We start from the raw sequence: 21,713 nt of genomic DNA, 5'->3' as shown, positions 1-21,713 counted from the left end.
CTCCCCGCCAACCCCTGCCGGAAGCGGCCGGCTATAAGCGGCAGGGGGAAGTTGGAAGAAGCTCCTCGGCCTCGCTGCTGCTGCCGCCGCCTCCTCCCACCGCCGGGTGCTGGGGGCCCCCACGGGGCGCAGCGGCCCCCGGCTGCTCCGTCACGCTCGAAGGCCCCGGCACGAGCCGCTGGGGCAGGACGGGTTGGGGCCACGCAGCATCAGGGGACACCGTCCGCCCCGCGCGGCCTTGGGTGTCCATCCCCGTGGCGTCAGGGCTGTGCGTGACCCCCTCCCCTAGGGCCGCAGGGGCCCCATGCCCGGGCTGGCCGCCCCCTCGGGGGGCCGCGTCCCGCCGGGGCCGCGTGAGTCAGCAGCCACGGCGGCAGCGTTGGCGTCACATGAGAGGAGGCAGGTTGCGCCGGGCAGGAAGGGAAGGGCGGGCGCAGGCGGCCCTTAAAAGTCCTCGCCGGGCCGGGCTCGCCTGGGCGCTGGCTCCCGGCCACCCCGCCGTCCCCATGGCCCCCGCGGTGCCGCTGGTGCTCCTGGCCGCCCTGGCGGCCCTGGGGCCCGGGCTGGCCCGGCCGCCCGGCGACGACCTGGCCCCGCTCCGGCGCAGCTCCCGGGAGATGGCGGTCGCCTGCCAGGTCAGAGCCGGGGAGCCGCGCGGCTGGGGGGCCCTGGCCGCCTGCCCGCCTGGCCGGCACGCGCGGGGCAGGGGTGGGAGGCGGGAGGCACCCGGCACGTGGGGTCCTGGCAGCGCCGCTGCTCCGGCTCCGGCCGCCCGCGACGCTGGAGCTGCCCGTGCCAGCTCTGAGCAGCGCTCCGGCCAGGGCACGGGGCTGGTGCTGTGCGGGAGGCGCCGGGCACCCCACTGCTCCCCAAAAAGCCGTGCTACAGCCGGATCCCGATGTGGAAGCAGTTGGGATGCTCCGGGTGCTGCATTGCTCTCCAAAGAGCCGTGCTGCAGCTGGATCCTGACATAGGAGCAGTCGGGATGCTCCGGGTGCCGCATTGCTCTCCAAAGAGCCGTGCTGCAGCCGGATCCTGACATGGGAGCAGTCGGGATGCTCTGGGTGCTGCATTGCTCCCCAAAGAGCCGCGCTGCAGCCGGATCCCGATGTGGGAGCAGTCGGGATGCTCTGGGTGCTGCATTGCTCCCCAAAGAGCCGCGCTGCAGCCGGATCCCGACGTGGGAGCAGTTGGGACGCACCAGGCACCATTTTGCTCCCTGATGTCCCTGGGAAGAGCCGTGCTGCCGCCAGACCCCGACGCAGGAGCAATTAGGATGCTCTGGGTGCTGCGTTGCTCCCCGAGGAGCCGTGCTGCAGCCGGACCCTGACGGAGCAGCAATGGGGATGCTCTGGGTGCCACATTGCTCCCCGAAGAGCCGCGCTGCAGCCGGACCCCACTGCGGGAGCTGTCGGCACTTCTGCTTTTTCCAGCCCCTTGCGCGCGCTCCGGACATGAATCGCTCCGCTGTGGCCCGGCGCCGCACCCCAGCCTGGCGCTGAGGCCTCGTCCTGCCGGCCGCGCTCTTCCTCCGAAGCGGGTGGAGGAAGTTCCCCACGGAAAGCCCCGCCGGCTGCTGCAGCAGCGTTGCCCTGGCGTGGGGGGGCACATGCACGTGGGGAAGGGCACCAGTGCGACCCCCCCCCACTCTGCAAAAAATCCCCGCTGTCTGCACGCAGGCGGACGCCCAGTGTGGCAACGTCTCGCGCGCGGCGGCGGCTCCGGCCCCGGTGGAGCTGAGCCTCTACTACGAGAGCCTGTGCCCGGCGTGCCGGGCCTTCGTGGTGCGGCAGCTCTTCACCACCTGGCTGCTGCTGCCGGGCGAGGTGCTGAACATCACCCTGGTGCCCTACGGCAACGCGCAGGTGGGCACCGGGCCCGGCCGCCCCCATGGCGGGGGGGGGGGGGGGGGGGGGTTGAGGGAGGCCGCCGTGGTGCCGCTCACCCCGTCCCGTCCCGTCCCGTCCCGCAGGAGACCAACGTCAACGGGACGTGGCGCTTCCAGTGCCAGCACGGCCCCGAGGAGTGTCTGGGCAACATGGTGGAGGTGAGACGGGGCGGCCGGGGCGCGTGACGGCGGGGGGAGGCCGCCCGGCGCCGCGGCTGCCCTCCACCACGGCCGGCCCTGCCCGCAGGCCTGCCTGATGCACGAGGTGCAGGACTTCAGCACCTACTTCCCCATCATCTTCTGCCTGGAGTCGGGGGTGTCCGTCACCAAGGACCTCGAGGCCGTACGTCGCTGGTCCCCGGACCCCTTCCCTGCGGGGGGGGATGGCGGCGGGGGGACGGCGGCACGGCCTCCTCCTCCTCCTCCTCCTCCTCCTCCTGGCAGTGCCTGCGGGTCTACGCGCCGGAGGTGGCGGCGGCGCGGGTGGCCGCCTGCGTGCAGGGCGACGTGGGGCGGCGGCTGATGCACCGCAACGCCCAGCTGACGGCCGCCCTCGACCCGCCGCACCAGTACGTGCCCTGGATCGTCCTCGGCGGGGTAGGTGGCCATGGGGAGGGGGTTTGGGCGGGGGGGGGGGGGGGAGCCGGCGGGGGCAGATGGCCGCCCCTGGCTCGGCGCGGGGTGACGGCCGCGCCGTGCCGCCCGCAGAAGCACACGGAGGAGCTGCAGGCGCGGGCGCAGGGCGCGTTGCTGCGGCTGGTGTGCGAGCTCTACCAGGTGAGCCGGGGTGCCGGGGCCGGGGGGGGGGGGACATGGGGGGGGGGTTGGGTGCCACCTCGGCTGCCCGCCGCTCTGCTCGCAGGGGGAGAAGCCCGAGGCCTGCACGGGGCAAGCCCCCAGGAACGTGCCGCGCTGTGCCCGCTGAGGCGCCCCGCCGGCAGCCCCCACCCACGGCCCGGCCCGGCAGGAGCGACCCGGGACGGCCGTGCTGCCAGCGGGGGGATCAAAATAATAAAAAAATGGTTGTTTGGTGGAAAAGGCGCCTGCTGTGTCCTGTGTTGCTGGTGATGCTGGGGCCTCCTGGCCGGCGGGAGGGCGAGGGAGAGCCGGCGTGGGGTCTGCACGGGGGTGAGGGGAGAAAGGGGGACCAGGTGTGGGGCACGGGGCTGCCCCTGTCCTGCCCCTGCCCCAGGGCCACCGGGCTGCCCCACACACAGGCTTCTGCCTCGGTAGGTGTCATGGCCGCCGCCGGGTGCCTCGGTAGGTGTCATGGCCGCCGCCGGGTGCCTCGGTAGGTGTCATGGCCGCCCGCGGGAAGCGGAAGGCGCCTCCGTCACGAGACCTCCCCCCGGGGCCACGTGCCGGTGGCGGAAGCGCGCGGGGGGAGCGGGGCGGTGGCAGGTGAGTGGGGCCGGGGCGACTGGGGCGGGGCGGGGCGGGGGGTTACAGGGGTTACTGGGGGAATTGGGGGGTAACTGGGGAGTCTGGGGGGGCGCAGGCGTAATTGGGGGCACAGAGGCAACTGGAGGGGCACAGGGGTAACTGGGAGTACAGGGATAATGGGGGGGCTGGGGGGGTAAATGGGGGTGCTGGGAGGACTGGGGAGGGTAAGTGGGCGGACTGGGAGGTGCTGGGGTGGCTGGGGGAGTAAGTGGGGGGACTGGGAGGTGCTGGGGTGACTTGGGGGTACAGTAGCGGTACCGGGGGGGTATGGGGGTTACTGGGGTGGGGGTGACTGGGAGGAACAGGGGTAACTGGAGGAACTAGGGGGGTAACTGGGGCTACTGTCGTAATCGGCGGGACTGGGGTTGTGTGGTGGTGAGTGGTGGGACTGGGTGCAGCTTAACTGGGAGGACTGGGGGTGCAGGGGCAGCTGGGGGCCTTCCTCACGGCCACCTCCTCCTCCTCACTGCAGAGCGGCCGTGGGGCCTGGCCGCAGCCCGCAGGATGCTGGCCCGGGGCCGGCGGCTCTTCCGCCGCTGCTGCCAGCCCTTCTTCAGGGGCCGGTTCCTGCTGGCCACCAACACGGTGAGCTGCGGGGCGCTCCTGGCCGCCGGCGACACGCTGCAGCAGGTGCGGGAGCGCCGCAAGGACCCGGCCCGGCCCTGGGAGCCTGCTCGCACAGGTGGGTCCGCGCCCGGCCGCCTCCCCCGGGCCGCAGCCCCGCGGGGCGCTCGCGGCTGAACCGCCGTCGTGCTGCACCGTGCCCTGCTCCGTTCCCCGTAACCGCATCCCTCGCGGCTCCCGGCAGGACGCAGGGACCTGCTCTCCCTTTGTGTTTTCTCGAGGGCCGTATACGCTTACGGAGCGGGGGGGCGCGTAAATAATGCACGAAGGCATTGTGCGTGCCGCCCGCGGCATGCGCTCACGCGGCGGTGTTGTGTTGCAGCGCGCATGTTTGCCATCGGCTGCAGCATGGGCCCCTTGATGCACTACTGGTACCTCTGGCTGGACGGAGCCTTTCCCGCGAGGGGCTTTAAGAGCATGAAAACGGTGCTGAAGAAAGTCCTCATTGACCAGCTGGTGGCATCTCCAGCCCTGGGAGTCTGGTATTTCTTAGGTAAAAGCGTCAATAGCCGCCTTATGTAAACGTTGCTAAAAGGAGAGCGGGCCCACGCTGCCGCTGCGCAGGGAACGAGCGATGTGCTGTTAGCCAGGCGCGGAGGAGCGCGCGGGCTGCGAGCGTGACGTCTGTCACCCCTGCTCCACGGCTCCCTTGGAGGGGGGGGAAATGGGGGTGCCTGGGCTCCTGCTCCGGCTGGCGAAGCGCGAGCTGGTGCCTGATGAAGTGCCGCTGCCTGCTGAACCCCGGCGCTGCAAACGCCGTGTCTCCGCTGCAGGCATGGGCGCCCTGGAGGGCCAGTCCCTGGAGGAGAGCTGGGGCGAGCTCAAGGAGAAATTCTGGGAGTTTTACAAGGTAAACGCAGCCCTGTAGCTCTTCCTCCACCCCCTCCCCACGCCGTGGGCTCGGCCTAGGTGCTGGTAACGGCTGTTTGCTCCCTGTAGGCCGACTGGTGCGTGTGGCCGGCGGCTCAGCTCGTGAACTTCCTCTTCCTCCCGCCCAAGTACCGGGTGGTTTACGTGAACGTGATTACGCTGGGCTGGGACACGTACCTCTCCTACCTCAAGCACAGGGTGAGCGCTGTCCCCCTCGGGCCCCCGGGCCACGTGGCCTCGCCTGGGTCGCATCGAGCGAGCCCCTTTTCTTGCATTTTTAGCATAACCAGCCCCTGAGCGCTGAGCACGACTCGCAGCACGTGGACCAGCGCAGCATCGGGATGTGAACAGGCAGCGCTGAAGCCGTTCTCGGAGGCTGCTGCCATGTTTTCGTAAACCGCCCAGCGCTAATCAGTTGTTTGGGTTCCTGTTGAAGCTGCGAGCGCTGTGAGCGTGGGCAGGAGCCGGCTCACGGCGGCCACGAACGAGGTCTCGATCCAGGAAAGAAAACCCGTTTCCGGAGACAATCACAGCCATGGGCTGCGCCTCACTGCAGCCGGAGATCGTGCTAATTAACTCGTCTACTGATTGCAATTAGGAGTTTAGATTGTATTTTAGAGAATCTTGTGTCAAAGGCTATTTAATAGAGCTGATTTTTCTATTCTTCCACAGAGCCCACGCTGTTAGGGAGGGGAGCAGCTGCTGCATTTATCTTTGCATCCAGCACCTGGGGTTCTGGTCCCCAGGGCTCTCTGCTCTGCTGCAGGCAGGTTTTTCCCTTCCCGGCAAGGTTGGCCCCTCGCTCTTCTGCTAGGGAGCAGCCCTGACAGCGAACACGGCAACTCCAAACCATTCCTTGCTCCCGATGCAGCCGTTTGTTTGGCAAATCGATGCCGCCCCTCTGCTCCTCCAGCCTTTCCCTGCTTTCTCTCTTCAGACTCTTGCCTATTACCAAGGGGAAAGTCACTAACTCCAGCACTGCCTTTCCCCTCTCCGTGTTCCCCTGCCTGTTTCAGAGGATGGACTCCACCGTGGTGGGCTGTAGCCCCCAGACTTGTAATTGTAGCTGTGTAATCGCTGCCCTCTGTCCAACACGGCTGAGACCAGAACTTGAGCCAAAACAGAGGCTTTGCAAAAGCCTTCTTCAGGGAAGGGCTGCTGCTGGGACCACAGCAGCCCCTTCTGTCCCAGCTCTCGGCAGGCCCTGCCTGGAGCTACGCTGGGGCTGAGCAGCCCTTGGCAGCTCCTTGGGCCGCAAACTCCCCTTTCCTTGCTGCCGCCTGCGCGCAGGGTGCTCGTGCTCGGGGCTGGCCCCTTGCCGCGGGCTCCAGCGCAGGAGGCTGCCGGAGCGTTGCTGCAGGGCCCCGGGTGAGCGCGATGCTCGCTCTGTAACCTGGGAACTTATTTATTTACAGTGTCGATGAAAACTGTCTTAATATGCCTAAATCAACTTTTCTAACGATTAAAGATGAGCCTTACTTACAGCTTTGTCCTCACTGCTGAAACGCACCGCTGTCGGGGTGGGCAGAGCCCTCCCACGGCCGCGCGCCAAGCTGCCGAAGCACGCCGGGAGCCATTTGGCGAATGCTAATTACGAAACCAGATATTTGGGCGCTCTCAGCCACCGAGCTCGAAATCGCCGATCTGAGGAGGAAAGAGGTTAGAGGCAGTGGGGAGACGGCCCTTCCCACTGTGTGGGGGGCTCCCTGCCCTCCCACTCCCCCCGAAATGACCGGGAGTGACTGGTGATCAGCATTGATTTATTTCTTCACAACATTTCTTTAATACAGTGATTTTAGGAAATTGTACTCTTTTGACACTTTTGACATTTGTACAGTACAGTGTAACTCTTCCATAAGTAAACTTCACAAAAATAGGAGGGTGGCGGGGGGCAGGGGACCGTGGGCAGGGGACCTGTGAAATAAAGACACAGCGCTCCAAGAAAAATAAATAGAGGGCAGCAAGACCTCCGGGTCAGTCATTGCTACAGTAATATCCACTTATTCACAGTCTCCACATAAGCACATTACTATATTAACAGACAAGGCGCCAAACGCTCTGTAGCAAATCAGCGATGCTCCTCCGAGCCCGGCTCGCTCCACGAGCGCTCGTGCGGGAATCGGCAGCGGTTTCCTCGGGGCCATGCTCTGCCAGAGGCACGCGGTGGTCACAGCCGCCGAGCTGGGACTCGTTTGCTACAGCTTGCGTTGCTGGCCTTGCTTTGCTTTTTTTTTTTTTTTTCTTTCTTCTTTTTTTTTTTTTCTTTTTCCCTTTCTTTTTTTTAAACCTTTAAATAATAGATTTAAAAGTGATATTCACAAGCAGGTTACCACACCGATTAAAATAAATGCACCAACACGGCCACAGCACGGCAGGTCACATGCACAGCGTCACTTCCTACTGCTATTTACAAGGAGGGTTTTTTTTTTCCCCTTTATATGTACAAGGAGGAAGACAGCAGGAGCATAAATTAGCATCTATTTATACAAATAAACAAGAGTTCTGAAATAACCCATCCATCTGGGGCGAGAGGACAGCCAGAGAGCAAGGGGAGCCGAGCGGCTCCCGGGGCGGGCGGGAAGCACCGCGGCACCGGCTCGGCCGCAGCTCCCGCGAGCTGGACACGCGGTGCCGGGCAGACAACGGAAATAAAATTGTATATATAAGAGTCAGGCTCGTAGAATAGTTAAAAGCAGACTCGGAGTTCTCGCCTACCGTCCCGGGCTTAAAAATAAATAAGGGGGGGGCACAGCCTAACTCGGGGCAGGGGGACGGGGCAGGCTCCGGGGGGGGCACGGCCCTGGCGCAGCCCGCGAGGTACCAGCAGCAAAAGCCACGCCGGCCCCAGCCCCGGGGTGGGGGGCTACAGACAGGGGAGGGGGGACACGTGCGGGCCGGCGGTACCGGGGGGGCCGGCGCCGGGCCCTAGCAGGCACAGTCCTGGTGCGGGGGGGCCTGCTGGTCCGTGAGCTGGGGGCCCTGCTTGGCGCCGGTGACCGCCGGGTCGGCCGTGTCCAGCGACTCCGACATCTTCTCGCAGATGATGTCCACCAGCCGCTCGAAGGTCTGCTTGACGTTGATGTTGTCCTTGGCGCTGGCCTCGAAGAACTCGAAGCCTGGCCGGAGGGAAGGGGGGGGCGGGTCAGCGTGCAAACCCCGCGGCCCCCCCTCGATCTACAGCTCTTCCTCGGAGCCCTTAATAAATAAAGGGCTGCTGCTGCCTCCCTGCCGGCTCCTCCTCCGCTGGTTAAAGATTCATGGGCGGTTTGCAAGCGCCGTAAAGCCATAAAAGCACCTCCCAGCCCCGGCTGGGCCCAACCTGCCCACGGACCCGCCCCGGCGGGCCGATCCCCCCCCTCGCCATCGCTTCCCGGCAGCCCACGTCAGGGCTACGGGCTGTGACCGCAACAGGCGGCGATAGAAACACCCAGGAGAACAGGCGCGTGCAGTGGAATTGCATTTTTTTTTGGGGGGGGGGGGGGGGTAGGTGACAAGTCGCTGCTGCTATTTAAACAGCAGATTTGCTGCAAGGAAACCGATCTTAGCTAAATACCGGGTGGGAAGGCGGCGCCCGGCACTCACCCAGGTGCTCGGCGAGCTGGCGGCCCTTCTCCGAGGACACCACGCGCTCGTCCTCCATGTCGCACTTGTTGCCCACCAGCAGCACCTGCGCGTTGTCCCAGGAGTAGGTCTTGATCTGGGTCGACCTTGGGGAGGCAAAAAAGGCGATAAAAGAGAAGCGACGGGGCGCCGCGCTCGTTGGGGGCTCGTTAGGGCGGCGCTCACCAGTCCTGCACGGCGTTGAAGGACTCCTCGTTGGTGATGTCGTACATGAGGATGAAGCCCATGGCCCCGCGGTAGTAGGCGGTGGTGATGGTGCGGTACCGCTCCTGCCCGGCGGTGTCCTGCGGGGGGGACGGGGACAAGCGTCAGGCGAGTCGCCACAGCAACGGGGCCGCGGCCGCCCCGCGCAGAGCCAACCCCAGCGCGCGGCCGCGGGGATGGGGCCGCCGGGCTCACCCAGATCTGCAGCTTGATGCGCTTGTCGTTGCGGTAGATGGTTTTGACCTTGAAGTCGATGCCGACGGTGCTGACGAAGGCGGGCGTGAAGGAGTCGTCGGCGTACCGGAAGAGGAAGGAGGTCTTGCCCACGCTGCTGTTGCCGATGATCAGGATCTTGAACATGTAGTCGAAGTTCTGGTCCGAGGACTCCTTCTGCCCGTAGCGGGAGTCGGTAGCGGACGCCATCTGCGGAGCGGGGCAGGCCGCGAGGGCCCGCGGCGACAGCCCGATCAGCGCCGGGGACCCCCAACCCCGCCCCCCGAACCCGGCCCGGTTCGGCCCCAAACGCGGCCGCCCCCCCCTCCCCAGCGCTCCACGGCTGCTCCCTGCGTTTCCGCCACGAAATGGCACCTGCAGCGGGGCCCTCGGGTGCCCTGGCCTGGCTCTGCCCCAGGGCCGCGGCACGGGGGCTCCCCGGGCTTTCGGCAGCGCTGCAGGGTGCGTGGGGAGGGGGGGGCACGGCGCTGCAGGGTGGGTGCACGGCGATCCACGGGGATGCCGGCAGCGGGGGCACAGAGGTGGGTGCACGGCGATCCACGGGGATGCCGGCAGCGGGGGCACGGCCCTGGAGAATTGCAGGTGCACGGCCCTGCACGGCAGTGGGTGCAGCAGGGTGGGTGCCCGGCACTGCAGGGCGGTGGGTGCCTGGCGCTCTGCGGGGGTGCCAGGCAGCAGGGGCACAGAGGCAGGTGCATGGCACTGCAGGGCAGTGGGTGCAACAAGGTGGGTGCACGGCCCTGCAGGGCAGCAGGATGCAGCAGGGTGGGTGCACGGCGCTGCAGGGCAGTGGGGTGGGTACATGGCTCTGCAGGGTGGGTGCACGGCCCTGCAGGGCAGTGGGGTGGGTACATGGCTCTGCAGGGTGGGTGCACGGCCCTGCAGGGCGGCGGGTGCAGCAGGGTGGGTGCACGGCCCTGCAGGGCGGCGGGTGCGCGGTGCCCCACGAGGGCGGGCAGCGGGTGCGCGGCCCCCGGGGGCGATGCCTGCACGGGGCTGGGTGCCCGGCGCTGCGGGCCAGGCCGGTTACACAACCTGCCGGTGCCGCAGGCCCCGAGCCCGGTGCACCCGGCCGACCGCCCCCACCCCCCGGCCCCAGGCCTGGCTGCGGGGGGGGCACGGGGACCCACACCGCCATCCAGCGCCTCGACCCCCTCCGGGACAGCCCGGCTGCAGCCCTCCACCGCCCCGGTTGCAAAGGGGCTGCCTGCACCACCCGGGACCCCCCCCCGCCATTGCAATCCCCCCCCCGGTCGTTGCAACCCGCCCCCCCCCGGCTGCGCAGGCCCCCCGTAGGCTGCGCAACCCCTCCAGCTTTGCAAACGCCCCCCGGCTGTGCAAATCCCCCCACACACACACACACATACTCTGTGCAAATCCCCCCGCCAGCTGGCAGCCCCCCCCGTGCGATGCCCCCCCGCCCGGCCCGGGGGGGGGGGGGGGGGCGCGCTCACCTCCAGCTCGCGCTCGCGCCGCGCCTCCTGCAGCAAATGCAGCAGCGGCGCGCGCCGCCCCGGCGGTTGCAGAGCTCCGCTGACGTCGCCGCGCGGAGGGGCGGGGCCCGGCATGCAGATGAGCGCCGCACGTCAGCGGAGACGGGCCCGGCCGGCGCGCTGATAGGCCGACGAGGCGCCGTGATGGCCGGGCGGGGCGGGGCGGGGCGGGAGTGGGGAGAGGCCCACCTCGGCACCCCCTCTCCTGGGCGCGGTGGTAGGAGCCGCCCCCCGCAAGGGGCAGTGGTGCGGGCCAGCCCCTCTCCCGGGGGGCAGCGGAACGAACCATTCCTTCCCCAAACGGGGGGAGCGGAACGAACCATTTCCTCCCGAGGGGGAGAGGAGCAGAAGGCGCCCTCACAATGTCCCCCCTATCACGATATGCCCCCCATGTCGCAACTGCCAGCTGTCACAACATGCAAGCCCACACCCTCCAGCTAGCCTGAGGAGCCGTGGGCATCCCGACCCTAAGCCCCATCACTGGGCCCTGAGGTGGGGTCCAGTGCCCCCCCCCCCCCCAGTGCCCCTGTGCAGCTGGGGGTAGCGGCCACTGGCAGCCATGTCGTGCCCGGGGGCAGCCCCCCGGCCGGCCGCGTCCTCCCTCGCCCTCCCTGCGGGCTGAGGCAATCGGCGGGGATTAGGGGGAGGCAGCATACGGCGGGGCCGCGCGGCCCCCAGGGAAGGTGGCTCCAGGAGCTCGGCCTGGGGGTGGTGACACAGCTCCGCGGCGGCAGGAGCAGCGGGAAGGGCGACAAGGACACGCGGGGGCGAAGGAGGCCCCTCAGGCCCGGCTTCTCCTCCAGCTGCCCCCGGGCCTTGCCCAAAGTGAGCTCCCCTGCCGGGAGGCTCCCCGGGGCGACAAGGCCGCGGCCAAGCGCCGGACTCTCCCTGGGTCTCCGTCTGGAGCCCGCTGGCCGCGGGAGGGCACCATCCCGCCGGGCGAGGGCCGGGGGCCCAAGGGCGGAGACGCCTGTGCCGATAAATCCCCGCGGGGAGCCACGCAGAGGAGCGGGCTCTGCGCCCTGCCAAGCCGGCGATTAAATATTTACCTTAGCCGGCGGTGTTTGCCGGTGACGGAGCCGCCGTGTTTCCAGGGAGGAGCTGGATCTCGGTCAAACAGGGCCCGTCACGCCCGGAGCGGAGCCGCCCGCCGGGCCCGGCCGGAGGTGACGCCATGGGCCATGCGGGTGCCCGTGGCGGCCGGCTTGGTGGCCCCGGGACGAGCCACACACGGGTCTCCGAGCCAGGCCCCGGCCCCGGGGTGATGGCCACCGTGGCCTGCAGAGCCCCGCGCTGACCCTCCGGCACCCCAAACCCCGCTGGCACCCATCACACACGGGGACATGGCCGGCAGCACCTCCCGCACTGCTACAGCATGTCGAAAAGAGGCATTTCCAGGGAACAAACCAGGTTTAATATCTGGAGGGTGAAGGAAGAACCCGAAACGACCCCAGAGAGGGGCTGCCCCGGCCCCCGCGGACGCACGGGGCCCAAAGTGCAAAGTGTAAATGCAGCATTTCGAGTGCCGATCGCAGCCAGACCGGTTTCTGCCACGGAAACACGTGTGAGTGCACCTAGGTGAGGCTTGTATTAAAAAGTGAGCTACAAAATGGCTTTAAAAAGTGAACCTGTCCCCAAATAAATAAACCACCGGCTAGTGCCAAAGCAGCCCCGTGTCCTGCCCCGGCGCCCGGCCGGACCCGGCGTGCCCCGACCCGGGGTCCCTCGTGCCTGTTCTCACCCCTCCGCTGGCATGTGGTGAGAGGCCACCGAAACGCTTCTGCATGGGCCTGTTCCTGCGGGACGAGGCGCTGGGGGGGCGCGGGGTGGGCTCGGGGGGACGGTCGTTGCGGGGAGAGGGCCAACAGCGTCCTCGTGCCCATCGGTACCTGCCCATCCGTGTGGGGACAACGCCGCAAGCAGAGCCCACCGTGGTGGTGACGTGGCTTCGGGGTCCGGACATGTCCCGACGGCCGCCCCGGCCCCTCTGGCGGCTGCGGCAGGGGTGGTGCAGTCCCCGTGCGTCTCCCGCGGTGGCAGTGGGACGGGTCCGGGCGGCTACGTGCCCAGCGGCAGGAATGTGACGTTCCCCTCCGTGTCCAGGCACAGCTCCCGGCTCCCCTGGCTGCCCTCGGGGCGCCCGGCGCCGACGTCCTTCGCCAGCGTCCTCTCCAGCGCCCGCCTGTTGTCCACGTCCCCGAGGCGCGAGTCCCGCTCCCCGGAGCCGGGCGAGAGGCGCTCGGCCTCGGCCGACTCCGAGTCGTCCATGGCCGGCGTCTTGGAGCCGCTGTAGTCCTCGTCCAGGGGGCTCTCGGCCCCGTCCGGCTCCGCGTCCGACTCGCCCTCCTCCTCCAGCGTCGGCTCGAACTGGAACTTGTCGGGGCCGGCGGCCGGGGCGGCACCGTGCTCCTCGGGCGGCGGGGACGGGCTGTGCGGGATCATGCTCTGGTACCACTCCCGGTTGTCCTCCAGCGTGTCCAGGATCTCCTGGGCGTCGGGGTGCACCAGGTCGGCCCAGGTCTCCCACAGCGGGTGGGCGATGAAGTCGATGAAGCCCACCTGTGGGGCAGGCAGAGCCGGGCTCAGGGACGGGGCAGGACCCAGAGCTGCCGGGACCAGCCGGCGACCCCCAAGTGCATGAGCCCCTCGGTGCATCTTGCTCCGATCACCAGCACCACCACGAAGCCCTGTGAGCATCTCCCCCCGGGCACCGCAGACCCACCTGGGACTTCTCCACGGAGGCGTTGTGCTTGTCGCACATGGGGCTGATCTCCATGCCCTTCTCCCGCTCCCGGTCGCCCTGGCGGAAGAACTCCACCATGATGCGGTCGGTCCATTGGCGGTACAGCTCCAGCGGCTTGGTGGGGTTGCTGAGGTCGGCGCAGTGCACCATGTTCTGCAGGACCTGCGCACACGGCCACCGTGTCACTCGCCACCCTTCGACACCGGCGGGGATGCAACCCCATGCCCGTGGCAGGGATTCACCGGCATTGCAAGGGGTGCTGGCATGAAGCATCTCCAGCCATCCTGGTCCCACCAGGACCAAGGTGCGCAAGGAGCCGTGGGCTTTGCACCGCTGCCGGCTGGGGGAAGGTTTTGCTGCCCGCTCCACAGCGCAGGAGCACCCCGCGCTCACCTGGATCCGGTCAGAGTAGTTGTCCAGCAGCAGGACGCCCAGGCTGGTCACCTTCTTCGTCTCCACCATGGTTTTCAAATCTGCCAGCAGGTTCATGTGCTTGGACATGTCCGTGGCCAGCACCTGCGCAGGGGGCAGCAGGACACGCGGCTCAGCCCCAGCCCCCTGCGTTGAACCCTGGGCTGCCCACGCCAACCCCAGGCCCCCACCGGCTCCCCAGCCCTGCACCCGGGGCTGGCCGGGGCCCCCCGTACCATGTCAATGGCCATTTTGCGGAGTGACTGCCTCTGCTTCTTGCTGAGGTTTTGGAAGATGTCGCAGTTCTCCTCCTGGAGCAGCTTGAAGCCCACGGCCAGGTGGTGGTTCTCCAGCACCGAGGAGTCGTTGTACATCAGCGCCAGCTCCGAGTCTGTCGGATGGTGCTCGTCACCACCGGAGCGGCTCCCGGACGCCGGGGTCCCGCGTGCCCGGCCAGCACCCAGCCCTCCCCACACCCCAGCTCACTGGTGTTGATGAGGAACTGGTTGGAGACACCAGGGTGATCAACGTCGTGGATGGCACTGGCGAAGATGGCAGCCATGATCTCCAGGTCCGTGAAGACGGCCTGGAGGGGGGAAAAAAGACAGCATGACCGGGTTACGGCCATGCCGGGTGACGGCGAGCAGGACCGGGGTGATGCCGGGAGCCAGGCTCCAGGCCATGCTCACCTCCAGCGCCGGCGTGGAGAGGAGGACATGCGTGGACTGGGCCACGTCGGCGGCGTGGGTGCTGTTGTGGTAGGCCACGTCGGCGTGGTAGTGGTCCTCCAGCGTCATCATGTAGGTGATGAAGGTGTCGGCCGGGATGCGGAAGGTCTTCATCAGGTCGCGCTCCTGCGGAGAGAGCGGGAGGTGGCCCCGACCGGGTGCGGGGACGGGACAGCCCAGCGCGGGGCAAGCACCGAGCCCGCCGGGGCGCCCACCTGGAAGATGCTGTACATGATGACCGTGAGCGGGCGGTTGCCCGAGTACTCGGCGATCTTGAACACGTCGAGGCCCCACTTGTTGGTGTCCTCCAGCTCCTGGGGGCCAGAGGGACAAGGTGTTCGCGGCGGCCGGCGCACGTGGACCCCGGGGTGCCCGGTGCCACCGGCCCTGGGGCTCACCTTGGCCAGCAGCCCCTCCTGGGCCGTGCGGACCCCGAAGCGGGGGATGCCGGCGGCCGCGAGGCTGGAGCCGTGCGTGAGCTTCTTCACGCCGCTGATCTGCGACATGGGGCGCTTCTTCCGCTCCTTGTCCTTGTCCTTGGGCAGGGGCGCGGGGATCTCCACCTCATGCTGCTTGTCTGCGCCGCGCCGGGAGGCGGTGAGAGCGGGGAGCCCGGCCGCGGCGCCCCGGCCCCCCGCGCTGGGGACCCCCGCGCTCCCCGGCGCAGCACGGTTGCACGCCGAGGATTGACGTCAGTCGGTGCTAATAATACCGCGGTGCCATGGCAACGGGAGGAACGCGGCGCTTCCCCTCGCCCCCGGCGCAGAAAGCCCTGGCCTCCCGCCTCGCCGCGGCCCCCCACGCCCGCGGGCCGGGCCTGCGCGTGCTGGGCTCCCGCGGGTGCCCACGCGTGGGGAAGGCACCGCCAGCCCCTGTGCGGGCTGCCAGCCCCTGCAGCAGCATGCACGAGCGTGCACGAGCGTGCACGAGCATGCACAAGCGTGCACGAGTGTGCACCAGCATGCACCAGTGCTGACACCCGTCTGGGACCGCAGAGCGTGACAAAGCTCCGACACTCCCCAGAGAGCAAATGTCATGCAAACGCCCGGGAAAGAAACCCCCGGTTCCTCATTTTTGTGCAAAAAGCGAGCGGGGGCCTGGCCCGGCCCCGCGGCAGACACTCACCCAGGAAGGTGCTGGAGATGTACTCGGACACCTGGTTCCCCGAGCGGCTGGTCTCCGAGAGGTGCGTCAGCTCCCTGTTCAGCATCCGCTTAAACTGCGGGGACGGGCGAGGGCTCCGTCACAGCCGGCCCCGGCGCCCGCCTCGCCGCCCGTCCCCTCGGCCCTGTCCCGGGGGGCTCCGGCAGCACGGGGTTCACGTCGCCCCGGGGTGCCGAGCGGCCCTCACCTTGTTGGAGGCCATCTCGCTGACCGAGTGCCTCGTCTGCAGCGTTTCCAGCTGGTCCAAGCACCAGTCCAGCTCCTCCAGCGTCTCCACGGAGAGCTTCTGGGCGGCATCCTCTGCGGAGGGCGACGCCGGCCGCCTCGGCAAGGGCTCGGCCCCGGCCTCTCGGCATCGCAGCCGGGACCACGCCGCACCGGAGAGCCCCGATGGTAAATATCGGGTGCAAACCTCAGGCGTTCGGCACGCTGCTGCGGCCACGGCCCGAGGGCCGGCGGGACGCCGCGGGGGCCGGGCATCCCCGCGCCCCGGGCACCCCGAGGCACCGGCCGGGCCCGGGGGCCGGCGGGGGCCGGAGCTGGCCGGGCCGGAGCGGCCGGGTTCCCGCGGGGCCCCGCGCGCGCCGGGGGTTTTATTAATGGAAGGTTTGACGTCAACGGGAGACTTTCCACCGCGGGAAGGGCGGCCGGGCAGGAGGGAGCCCGAGAAAACCCGACATGGATCCCCGAGGGCAAAGCCGCCCCTTCGCCCCGGCGGGGGGGCCCGTTGCTGCCCTGGCGGGGGGGTCCAGCACCGCGGGGGCCTGGCACCGCCACCCCGGCACACCGTGGCCCAGCACCGGCGATGCTCAGGGCAGCGGGGAGCAGCCAGCTCACCCCCAAAACACCCCCCATCTCCCCCCCCCGCCACCGCAGATGTGCAGCAGCACCGGCTGGGGACACGGGGGACGGGGGGGGGCTCACCGGAGAGGCTGGCCTTGCTCACGGAGGGCAGGCTGCTGCTTGACGCTCGCCTGCAAAACGCGGGGCGCTGAGCGCTCCAGGGCGGCCGGGGACCCCCGGGGCGAGGGACCCCTCGCCGTCCCCCCCCCCCCGCGAGCCCGCCGCCCTCCCGCCCCGCTCACTTGGTGCCGGCGCGGTCCTGGAGGTGCGTCAGCACGGCGAAGTTGCTGCGGATGGTGCGAAGGCTGGCCAGGACCTGCCGGGGCGAGAGCGGGGCTGCGGCCGGGCTGCGGGACCCCCGCTGCGCCCCGACGCCGGGGGACAAGGCCGCGGCTGCGCGGGGGTGGATACCGTCCCCCCCCCGGCACGGGGCCGGGTGGCCGGAGTCGCTACCTGGGCGAACGGCGTGACGATCATGTCTTCCCCATGCCTGGGGAGCAAACGGCACGTGAGCCCCGGCAGCGGGACGGGGGCCACGGTGGCAGCGGGGGCCACCGGGGCTCGGTCCCGATTTGGGCTGCGGCCCGCGGTGCCGCGGGGGGGGGATGCTCACAGGTCGCTGGCGATGGAGGAGTTGCGGGACATGGCTTTCGGGGACAGGTCGTAGTCGCTGTCGGAGCGGTAGAGGAAGGACTCGCGGCGCTGGCCGTGGGCGCAGCTGCCCTGCAGCACCAGCGCCGAGCCCGGGCCGGCCTGCAGCTCCAGCGCGCCCCGGCCCGACAGGCCATTCTCCAGGTCGAAGCTGCGCGGGAGAGAGGGGACGCGGCTCGGACCCGGCTCGGACGCGCCGTCCCCGAGGCCCCGGTGATGGTCACCCTGTGGGGCTCGGCTCCCCGGGGCTGGCGACGTCCTGCTGCCGCTCTGCTGCCCTGCACCTGTGCTCTGGGCCCGGCACCCATGGGTGGGGGGCTGCCCCGGGCCCCTGCCCCGTTCTTGCACCCCGTGCTGCTGCTGCAGCCACCCAGGGCACCGGGAGCAGGGCTGGGACCTGCCACCCCCTCTCCCCACCCCCGGGATGGGGGCCACGGGGGCGCAGGGACCCCCAGCACCCCTGCCAGAACAACACCCCCCCCCCCCGCATCCCAGCCGAGAACAATGGGGACGGCCCCGGCCCCCCGAACAATGGGCAACGCCCCCCCAGCCCCCTGCTGAGAACAATGGAGAATCCCCTGCCCCCCCCCCCCCCAACCGAGAACAATGGGAGTTTCGGAAGCGCTGCCACCAGGCCGCTGGGGCCGCGGCGCTGAGAACGGGCGCAGCTCGACACACGCACCAGCATCCCCCAATCCCCCCCCCGCGATGTCGCGGCGGTGAAGGGCCTGCGAAGGGGGGGCCTCCGGCATCCCCGCACTCCGGAAAACGTCCCCTCGACTCCTTCCCGCCCAGCAGCCCCCCCGGCTGGGCCCCCCGCCGCCCGGCTGCCCAAATCCCGCGCTCACGGCCCGGAGCCGGCGGCCGTCGAGGGGCAGAGGCCGGCGGGGAGGCCGAGCCCGCTGTCCCGGGGCGGCGGCGGCGGTGCGGTACCCACCCGGTGCAGGAGTGCCGGCGGCGTGGGCAGCGGCTCTCGGGCCCCGGCCTCCCCGCGAGCCGCAGCGCCTGCATCGTGCGGCAGCCTCGGCCGGGGCAGCGCGGCGACGCCGGAGCCGGCACCGCGTCACGCCCGGCCCGCGGCGCCTCGGCTTCGCCCCGGCCACACAAAGCCGCATTGTGGCTCCCGCCGCCCCGGCGCTCAATCGCCGATCTGTTCCCCCCCCCCCCGGGGACAGCCCCGGGGCCGGGACGCCGCGTCCCCGTGCCGGTGGGCCCCGGCGTCCTCGCAGGGCTCCGCGGCACCCGGCGGCGTCTCCCCCGAGGCTCGTTGCCGAATTAAAACCTCCTTTCGGCCCCACGCCGGCCGCGGCCACGACCGCCGAGCAGTGCCGGGGCCGAGCCGCTATAAATAGATCCCGCTGCCGCCGCGGAGGCTTCGGCTGCTGCCAGCTGCTGCCCTGCGCCCAGGCTGGTCCCCGTCCGTCCCCACGAGCCCACCAGGATGGCACGGTGCCACCATCCGTCCCCACAAGCCCGCTGGGACAGCGCAGTGCCCCTGTCCATCCCTGCAAGCTGGCCAGGACAGCACAGTGTCCCTATCCGTCCCCAGGAGCCCACCGGGATGGCACGGTGCCCCCGTCCGTCCCCACGAGCTGGCTGGGATGGCACGGTGGCCCCATCGGTCCCCACGAGCCCACCAGAATGGCACGGTGCCCCTGTTGGTCCCTCCAAGCCCACCGGGACGGCACGGTGCCCCTGTCTGTCCCCACGAGCCAGCCAGGACGGCACGGTGCCCCCATGGGTCCCCACGAGCCCACCAGGACGGCACGGTGACCCTGTTGGTCCCTCCAAGCCCACCGGGACGGCACGGTGCCCCCGTCGGTCCCCACGAGCCAGCCAGGATGGCACGATGGCCCCATTGGTCCCCATGAGCCCACCGGGACGGCACGGTGCCCCCCTCGGTCCCCGCGAGCCAGCCAGGACGGCACGATGGCCCCATCGGTCCCCATGAGCCCACCGGGACGGCACGGTGCCCCGCTCGGTCCCCGCGAGCCAGCCAGGACGGCACGATGGCCCCATCGGTCCCCATGAGCCCACCGGGACGGCACGGTGCCCCGCTCGGTCCCCGCGAGCCAGCCAGGACGGCACGATGGCCCCATCGGTCCCCATGAGCCCACCGGGACGGCACGGTGCCCCCCTCGGTCCCCGCGAGCCGGCCGCGGCGGCAGGCGGCTGCAAGGTGCCCCCGGTGCCCTGCCAGGGGACACGGCCGCGCCGCACAGCCGGGCAGCCCGGCGGCTCTGCGCCTTGTTTTCCCTCTCGCTGCCCCACGCGAATCCCCGCCGCCCTCCCTCCCCCGGCCGCCGGCCAGCTGCCGCCAGCTGCGGCCCCAAGCGCAGCCCCGCCGCCCCGGGCATCGCCGCGACGAACGCGCCCGTCCTCAGCCCCGCGCCGCCCTACCAGGGGGGATGCGCCACGGTGAAGCGCCGCTGCAGGCGGATGCTCTGCTGCATCAGGAGCTTCCCGAAGAGCACGGGCGAGTGGCGGGGGGAGCCGTGGGGCGACGGGGCCGGCGAGGCCCCCGGCGAGCCGCGCTGGCGGGGCAGCATGGCGGCGGCATGGGCCCGGGCGGGCGGCCGGGGGGGTCGCGAGCGTTGCTGCCCGCCGGGCCGGCGCAGGAAGCGCATTGCGCTCCCAGCCCCGGCGCTCCCCGGGAAACTTTCCATTCCCCCTCCCGCCCGCGCCTGGGAAATGAAACAACTGTCTGGCTCGGCCGGCCCGGCACATGGAGCCGATCCCCCGGGGCCGGCCGCGCCGCGCCAGCCCCGTGCCGGGGGGTCACTGGCAGCCGGGCACGTGGCACCGCGCCGGGCCGAGGCGGCAGCTGCTCCCGGCAAGGGCAGGGACGCGCGGCAAGGGGATGCGCAGAGGGATGCGGGCACGGCGCCGCGGCCGAGCCGGGATGCACCGGCACCGTGGGGCCGCGGCCCGTGTGGGACCGGCGCGGTCGAGCCGTGGGGAGCCGGCGGGTGTCGCGGGGAGCCGCTGCACGGCGTCACCCCGGCCCCCGGGAGAGCTCGGCCGTGGGAGCCGGCCCGGCCCGACCCCGTGTCCCCTCCGATGCAACCGGATACCTGCTGTTCCCTCCGGCAGCAAAAATAACCTCCAGCTGGCGGGGGCCCAGGCGGGCGGGCGGGTGGGCCGGGTTCACCGCGTCCGGATCCCGGACGGGGGGGACGGGGGGGCTCAGGAAAACACCCCAAAAGCAGCCGGTCACGAGAAAACACGGGGGACGGGGCCCTGCAGCAGACGGGCTCCCCGTCCTCCGCCGATTCCAGCTGCTGGCAGCTCCGTGCGAGGCCCGCGGAGGGGCGGCACGGCCGGGGACCGATGGGGACGTGCAGGCTGGGGGCCACGAGGAGCTCGGGGACATGGGGGGGACGGCAAAGCCCTCCCAAGCAGGGCCCCCCGGGGCGGCGGGACGGCCTGTCCCCGTCCGCTGCCAGGGCCACGTGCGGCGGCAGGCGGGTGACACGGGAGCCGGGGCGCAGTGCGGCCAGGTGCCGCGGCCGTGCCGCCCCTGCAAGCCGAGCCGGGACGTTCGGGGGGAGGAAGGAGCAGCCTAAAAATAGCCGGCTGCAGGCGGAGGCTGCCTCGGGCCCCGCAGCCCCCGGCTCCTCCCACGGCACCGCCGGACGCCTGGGCCCCCTGCAGCCCCTTCCTGCCACGGCCAGGCCCCGAGGTCCCCGCTGCCCCCGAGCTCGGGGCACCGCAAGGGCCGGAGCCCAGGGCGAACGGGGCCGAGTGACGCTGGGAGGGACCGAGTCACCTGGGGACAGTCGGCTGGGAGGGGGTGACAGGGACGGGGACGTGGTGGTGGGGATGGAGTGATGGGGATGGAGAGATGGGGACAGGGATAGGGAGGTGGGGATGGGGCGATGGAGACTGGGATAGAGAGATGCAGATGGAGTGATGGGGACAGGGATAGAGAGATGGAGACGGGGCGATGGGGATGGGGGGATGGGGAGATGAGGACAGGGATGAGCCCAAGCCTGGCCGCAGGTGCCTGGGGACCGGGAGAAGGAAGGGACCAGCAGGGACCGCTGGGGAGCAGGAGGGATGCGCAGGGCCGGAGGCAGCGGGGACAGTGACAGACTGGTTTAATTAGAGCGCGGCGGTGGCGGCGGTGGCGGCAGGCTGTTTCCCACAGGGACCCTGGGAAGGAGCCGGCCGGGGAAAGGCTCCTCGGCGGCAGCCCCCGCCCTCGGCTCACCCGGGGGGGGAAGGGGCTGGGTGCCCCCGGCGCTGGCGAGGCCTCCCCAAAACACGCCCCAGGGACGGCGGGCGACGGGCTCTCGGCCCTTTCCCCACGCGCCCAAGAGCAAAGCAGGCGGCTGAGCCCAGCTGGGCTGCCGCTCCGGCCCCCCCGGCCTCCCTCCCGCCCCCACTGCGCACCCCGTGGCACCGCGCACCCCGCGGCACCCCCGGCCGGCTGCACCCCCCCGCCCTGCCGCTGCACGCGCCCCCCCGCTGCGCCTCCCCGCTGCAGGTGCCCCCCCGCCCGCCTGGGTGGCACGGCCTTCCGCAGCGCCCCTGCACCCCCCGCCCCACTGCACCCCCTGCCCCACTGCACATCCCTCCCCATTGCACCCCCCCGCCCCACTGCACCCCCCGCCCCACTGCACATCCCTCCCCATTGCACCCCCCCGCCCCACTGCACCCCCCACCCCACTGCACCCCCCGCCCCACTGCACCCCCCCGCCCCACTGCACATCCCTCCCCATTGCACACCCCTGCAACACCCCTGCACACCCCGCTGCACCCTCCCCATCGCACACCCTGCCCCACTGCACACC

At 70.3% G+C, this 21,713-nt stretch overlaps 4 protein-coding genes across 5 annotated transcripts; 2 read left to right on the top strand and 2 right to left on the bottom strand.

Moving 5' to 3' along the window:
- Positions 1-375: 375 nt before the first annotated feature.
- IFI30 (IFI30 lysosomal thiol reductase) lies at positions 376-2,926 on the top strand. Its single transcript, XM_064497354.1, has 7 exons — positions 376-635; positions 1,680-1,865; positions 1,973-2,047; positions 2,136-2,231; positions 2,333-2,485; positions 2,597-2,665; positions 2,751-2,926. The coding sequence occupies exons 1-7, from the start codon at positions 390-392 to the stop codon at positions 2,811-2,813; spliced, it is 888 nt and encodes a 295-aa protein (XP_064353424.1). The 5' UTR covers positions 376-389; the 3' UTR covers positions 2,814-2,926.
- Positions 2,927-3,231: 305 nt separating this feature from the next.
- Positions 3,232-6,309, top strand: MPV17L2 (MPV17 mitochondrial inner membrane protein like 2). The gene is made up of 6 exons (XM_064497357.1): positions 3,232-3,289; positions 3,804-4,013; positions 4,278-4,448; positions 4,729-4,805; positions 4,895-5,023; positions 5,107-6,309. Exons 2-6 carry the CDS (start codon positions 3,836-3,838, stop codon positions 5,170-5,172), a joined length of 621 nt encoding a protein of 206 aa, XP_064353427.1. The 5' UTR covers positions 3,232-3,289; positions 3,804-3,835; the 3' UTR covers positions 5,173-6,309.
- A 259-nt stretch (positions 6,310-6,568) lies between these two features.
- RAB3A (RAB3A, member RAS oncogene family) lies at positions 6,569-11,448 on the bottom strand. Of its 2 annotated transcripts, none has more exons than XM_064497356.1 (5): positions 11,427-11,448; positions 8,846-9,073; positions 8,612-8,730; positions 8,408-8,532; positions 6,569-7,941 (listed from the first exon to the last, which is right to left on the bottom strand). In XM_064497356.1, the coding sequence occupies exons 2-5, from the start codon at positions 9,071-9,073 to the stop codon at positions 7,751-7,753; spliced, it is 663 nt and encodes a 220-aa protein (XP_064353426.1). In that variant the 5' UTR covers positions 11,427-11,448; the 3' UTR covers positions 6,569-7,750. The 2 variants fall into 2 exon arrangements, with proteins under 2 accessions (XP_064353426.1, XP_064353425.1); XM_064497355.1 differs by lacking the exon at positions 11,427-11,448 and adding an exon at positions 10,339-10,467.
- Positions 11,449-11,768: 320 nt separating this feature from the next.
- PDE4C (phosphodiesterase 4C) lies at positions 11,769-17,113 on the bottom strand. Its single transcript, XM_064497325.1, has 14 exons — positions 16,880-17,113; positions 16,720-16,756; positions 16,509-16,582; positions 16,348-16,397; positions 15,611-15,723; positions 15,385-15,478; positions 14,658-14,836; positions 14,475-14,573; positions 14,221-14,385; positions 14,018-14,117; positions 13,768-13,922; positions 13,514-13,636; positions 13,100-13,282; positions 11,769-12,936 (listed from the first exon to the last, which is right to left on the bottom strand). Exons 1-14 carry the CDS (start codon positions 16,909-16,911, stop codon positions 12,436-12,438), a joined length of 1,905 nt encoding a protein of 634 aa, XP_064353395.1. The 5' UTR covers positions 16,912-17,113; the 3' UTR covers positions 11,769-12,435.
- Positions 17,114-21,713: the final 4,600 nt, after the last annotated feature.

The sequence above is a fragment of the Dromaius novaehollandiae genome, chromosome 25 (genome assembly GCF_036370855.1).
Source record: "Dromaius novaehollandiae isolate bDroNov1 chromosome 25, bDroNov1.hap1, whole genome shotgun sequence".
Classification (NCBI taxonomy): Eukaryota; Metazoa; Chordata; class Aves; order Casuariiformes; family Dromaiidae; genus Dromaius; species Dromaius novaehollandiae.
This window is presented reverse-complemented; position numbering and strand designations above follow the sequence as displayed.

What these genes read in the sequence shown, in the direction of transcription:
- MPV17L2 (XM_064497357.1), top strand. Translation starts at nt 3,836, where the DNA reads ATGCTGGCCCGGGGCCGGCGGCTCTTCCGCCGCTGCTGCCAGCCCTTC. An exon ending in CTGGGAGCCTGCTCGCACAG is followed by an intron (nt 4,014 to 4,277) that starts GTGGGTCCGCGC and finishes GTTGTGTTGCAG; the next exon opens with CGCGCATGTTTGCCATCGGC. An exon ending in TCTCCTACCTCAAGCACAGG is followed by an intron (nt 5,024 to 5,106) that starts GTGAGCGCTGTC and finishes TTGCATTTTTAG; the next exon opens with CATAACCAGCCCCTGAGCGC.
- PDE4C (XM_064497325.1), bottom strand. Translation starts at nt 16,911, where the DNA reads ATGTCCCGCAACTCCTCCATCGCCAGCGACCT. An exon ending in GAGCAAGGCCAGCCTCTCCG is followed by an intron (nt 15,724 to 16,347) that starts GTGAGCCCCCCC and finishes CGCCCTCCGCAG; the next exon opens with AGGATGCCGCCCAGAAGCTC. An exon ending in ACTACTCTGACCGGATCCAG is followed by an intron (nt 13,283 to 13,513) that starts GTGAGCGCGGGG and finishes CCGTGTGCGCAG; the next exon opens with GTCCTGCAGAACATGGTGCA.
- IFI30 (XM_064497354.1), top strand. Translation starts at nt 390, where the DNA reads ATGAGAGGAGGCAGGTTGCGCCGGGCAGGAAGGGAAGGGCGGGCGCAG. An exon ending in TGCCCTACGGCAACGCGCAG is followed by an intron (nt 1,866 to 1,972) that starts GTGGGCACCGGG and finishes CCCGTCCCGCAG; the next exon opens with GAGACCAACGTCAACGGGAC. An exon ending in TGGTGTGCGAGCTCTACCAG is followed by an intron (nt 2,666 to 2,750) that starts GTGAGCCGGGGT and finishes CTCTGCTCGCAG; the next exon opens with GGGGAGAAGCCCGAGGCCTG.
- RAB3A (XM_064497355.1), bottom strand. Translation starts at nt 10,452, where the DNA reads ATGCCGGGCCCCGCCCCTCCGCGCGGCGACGTCAGCGGAGCTCTGCAA. An exon ending in GGCGCGAGCGCGAGCTGGAG is followed by an intron (nt 9,074 to 10,338) that starts GTGAGCGCGCCC and finishes CCCGCTCCGCAG; the next exon opens with ATGGCGTCCGCTACCGACTC. An exon ending in CCAGCTCGCCGAGCACCTGG is followed by an intron (nt 7,942 to 8,407) that starts GTGAGTGCCGGG and finishes CCCTCCGGCCAG; the next exon opens with GCTTCGAGTTCTTCGAGGCC.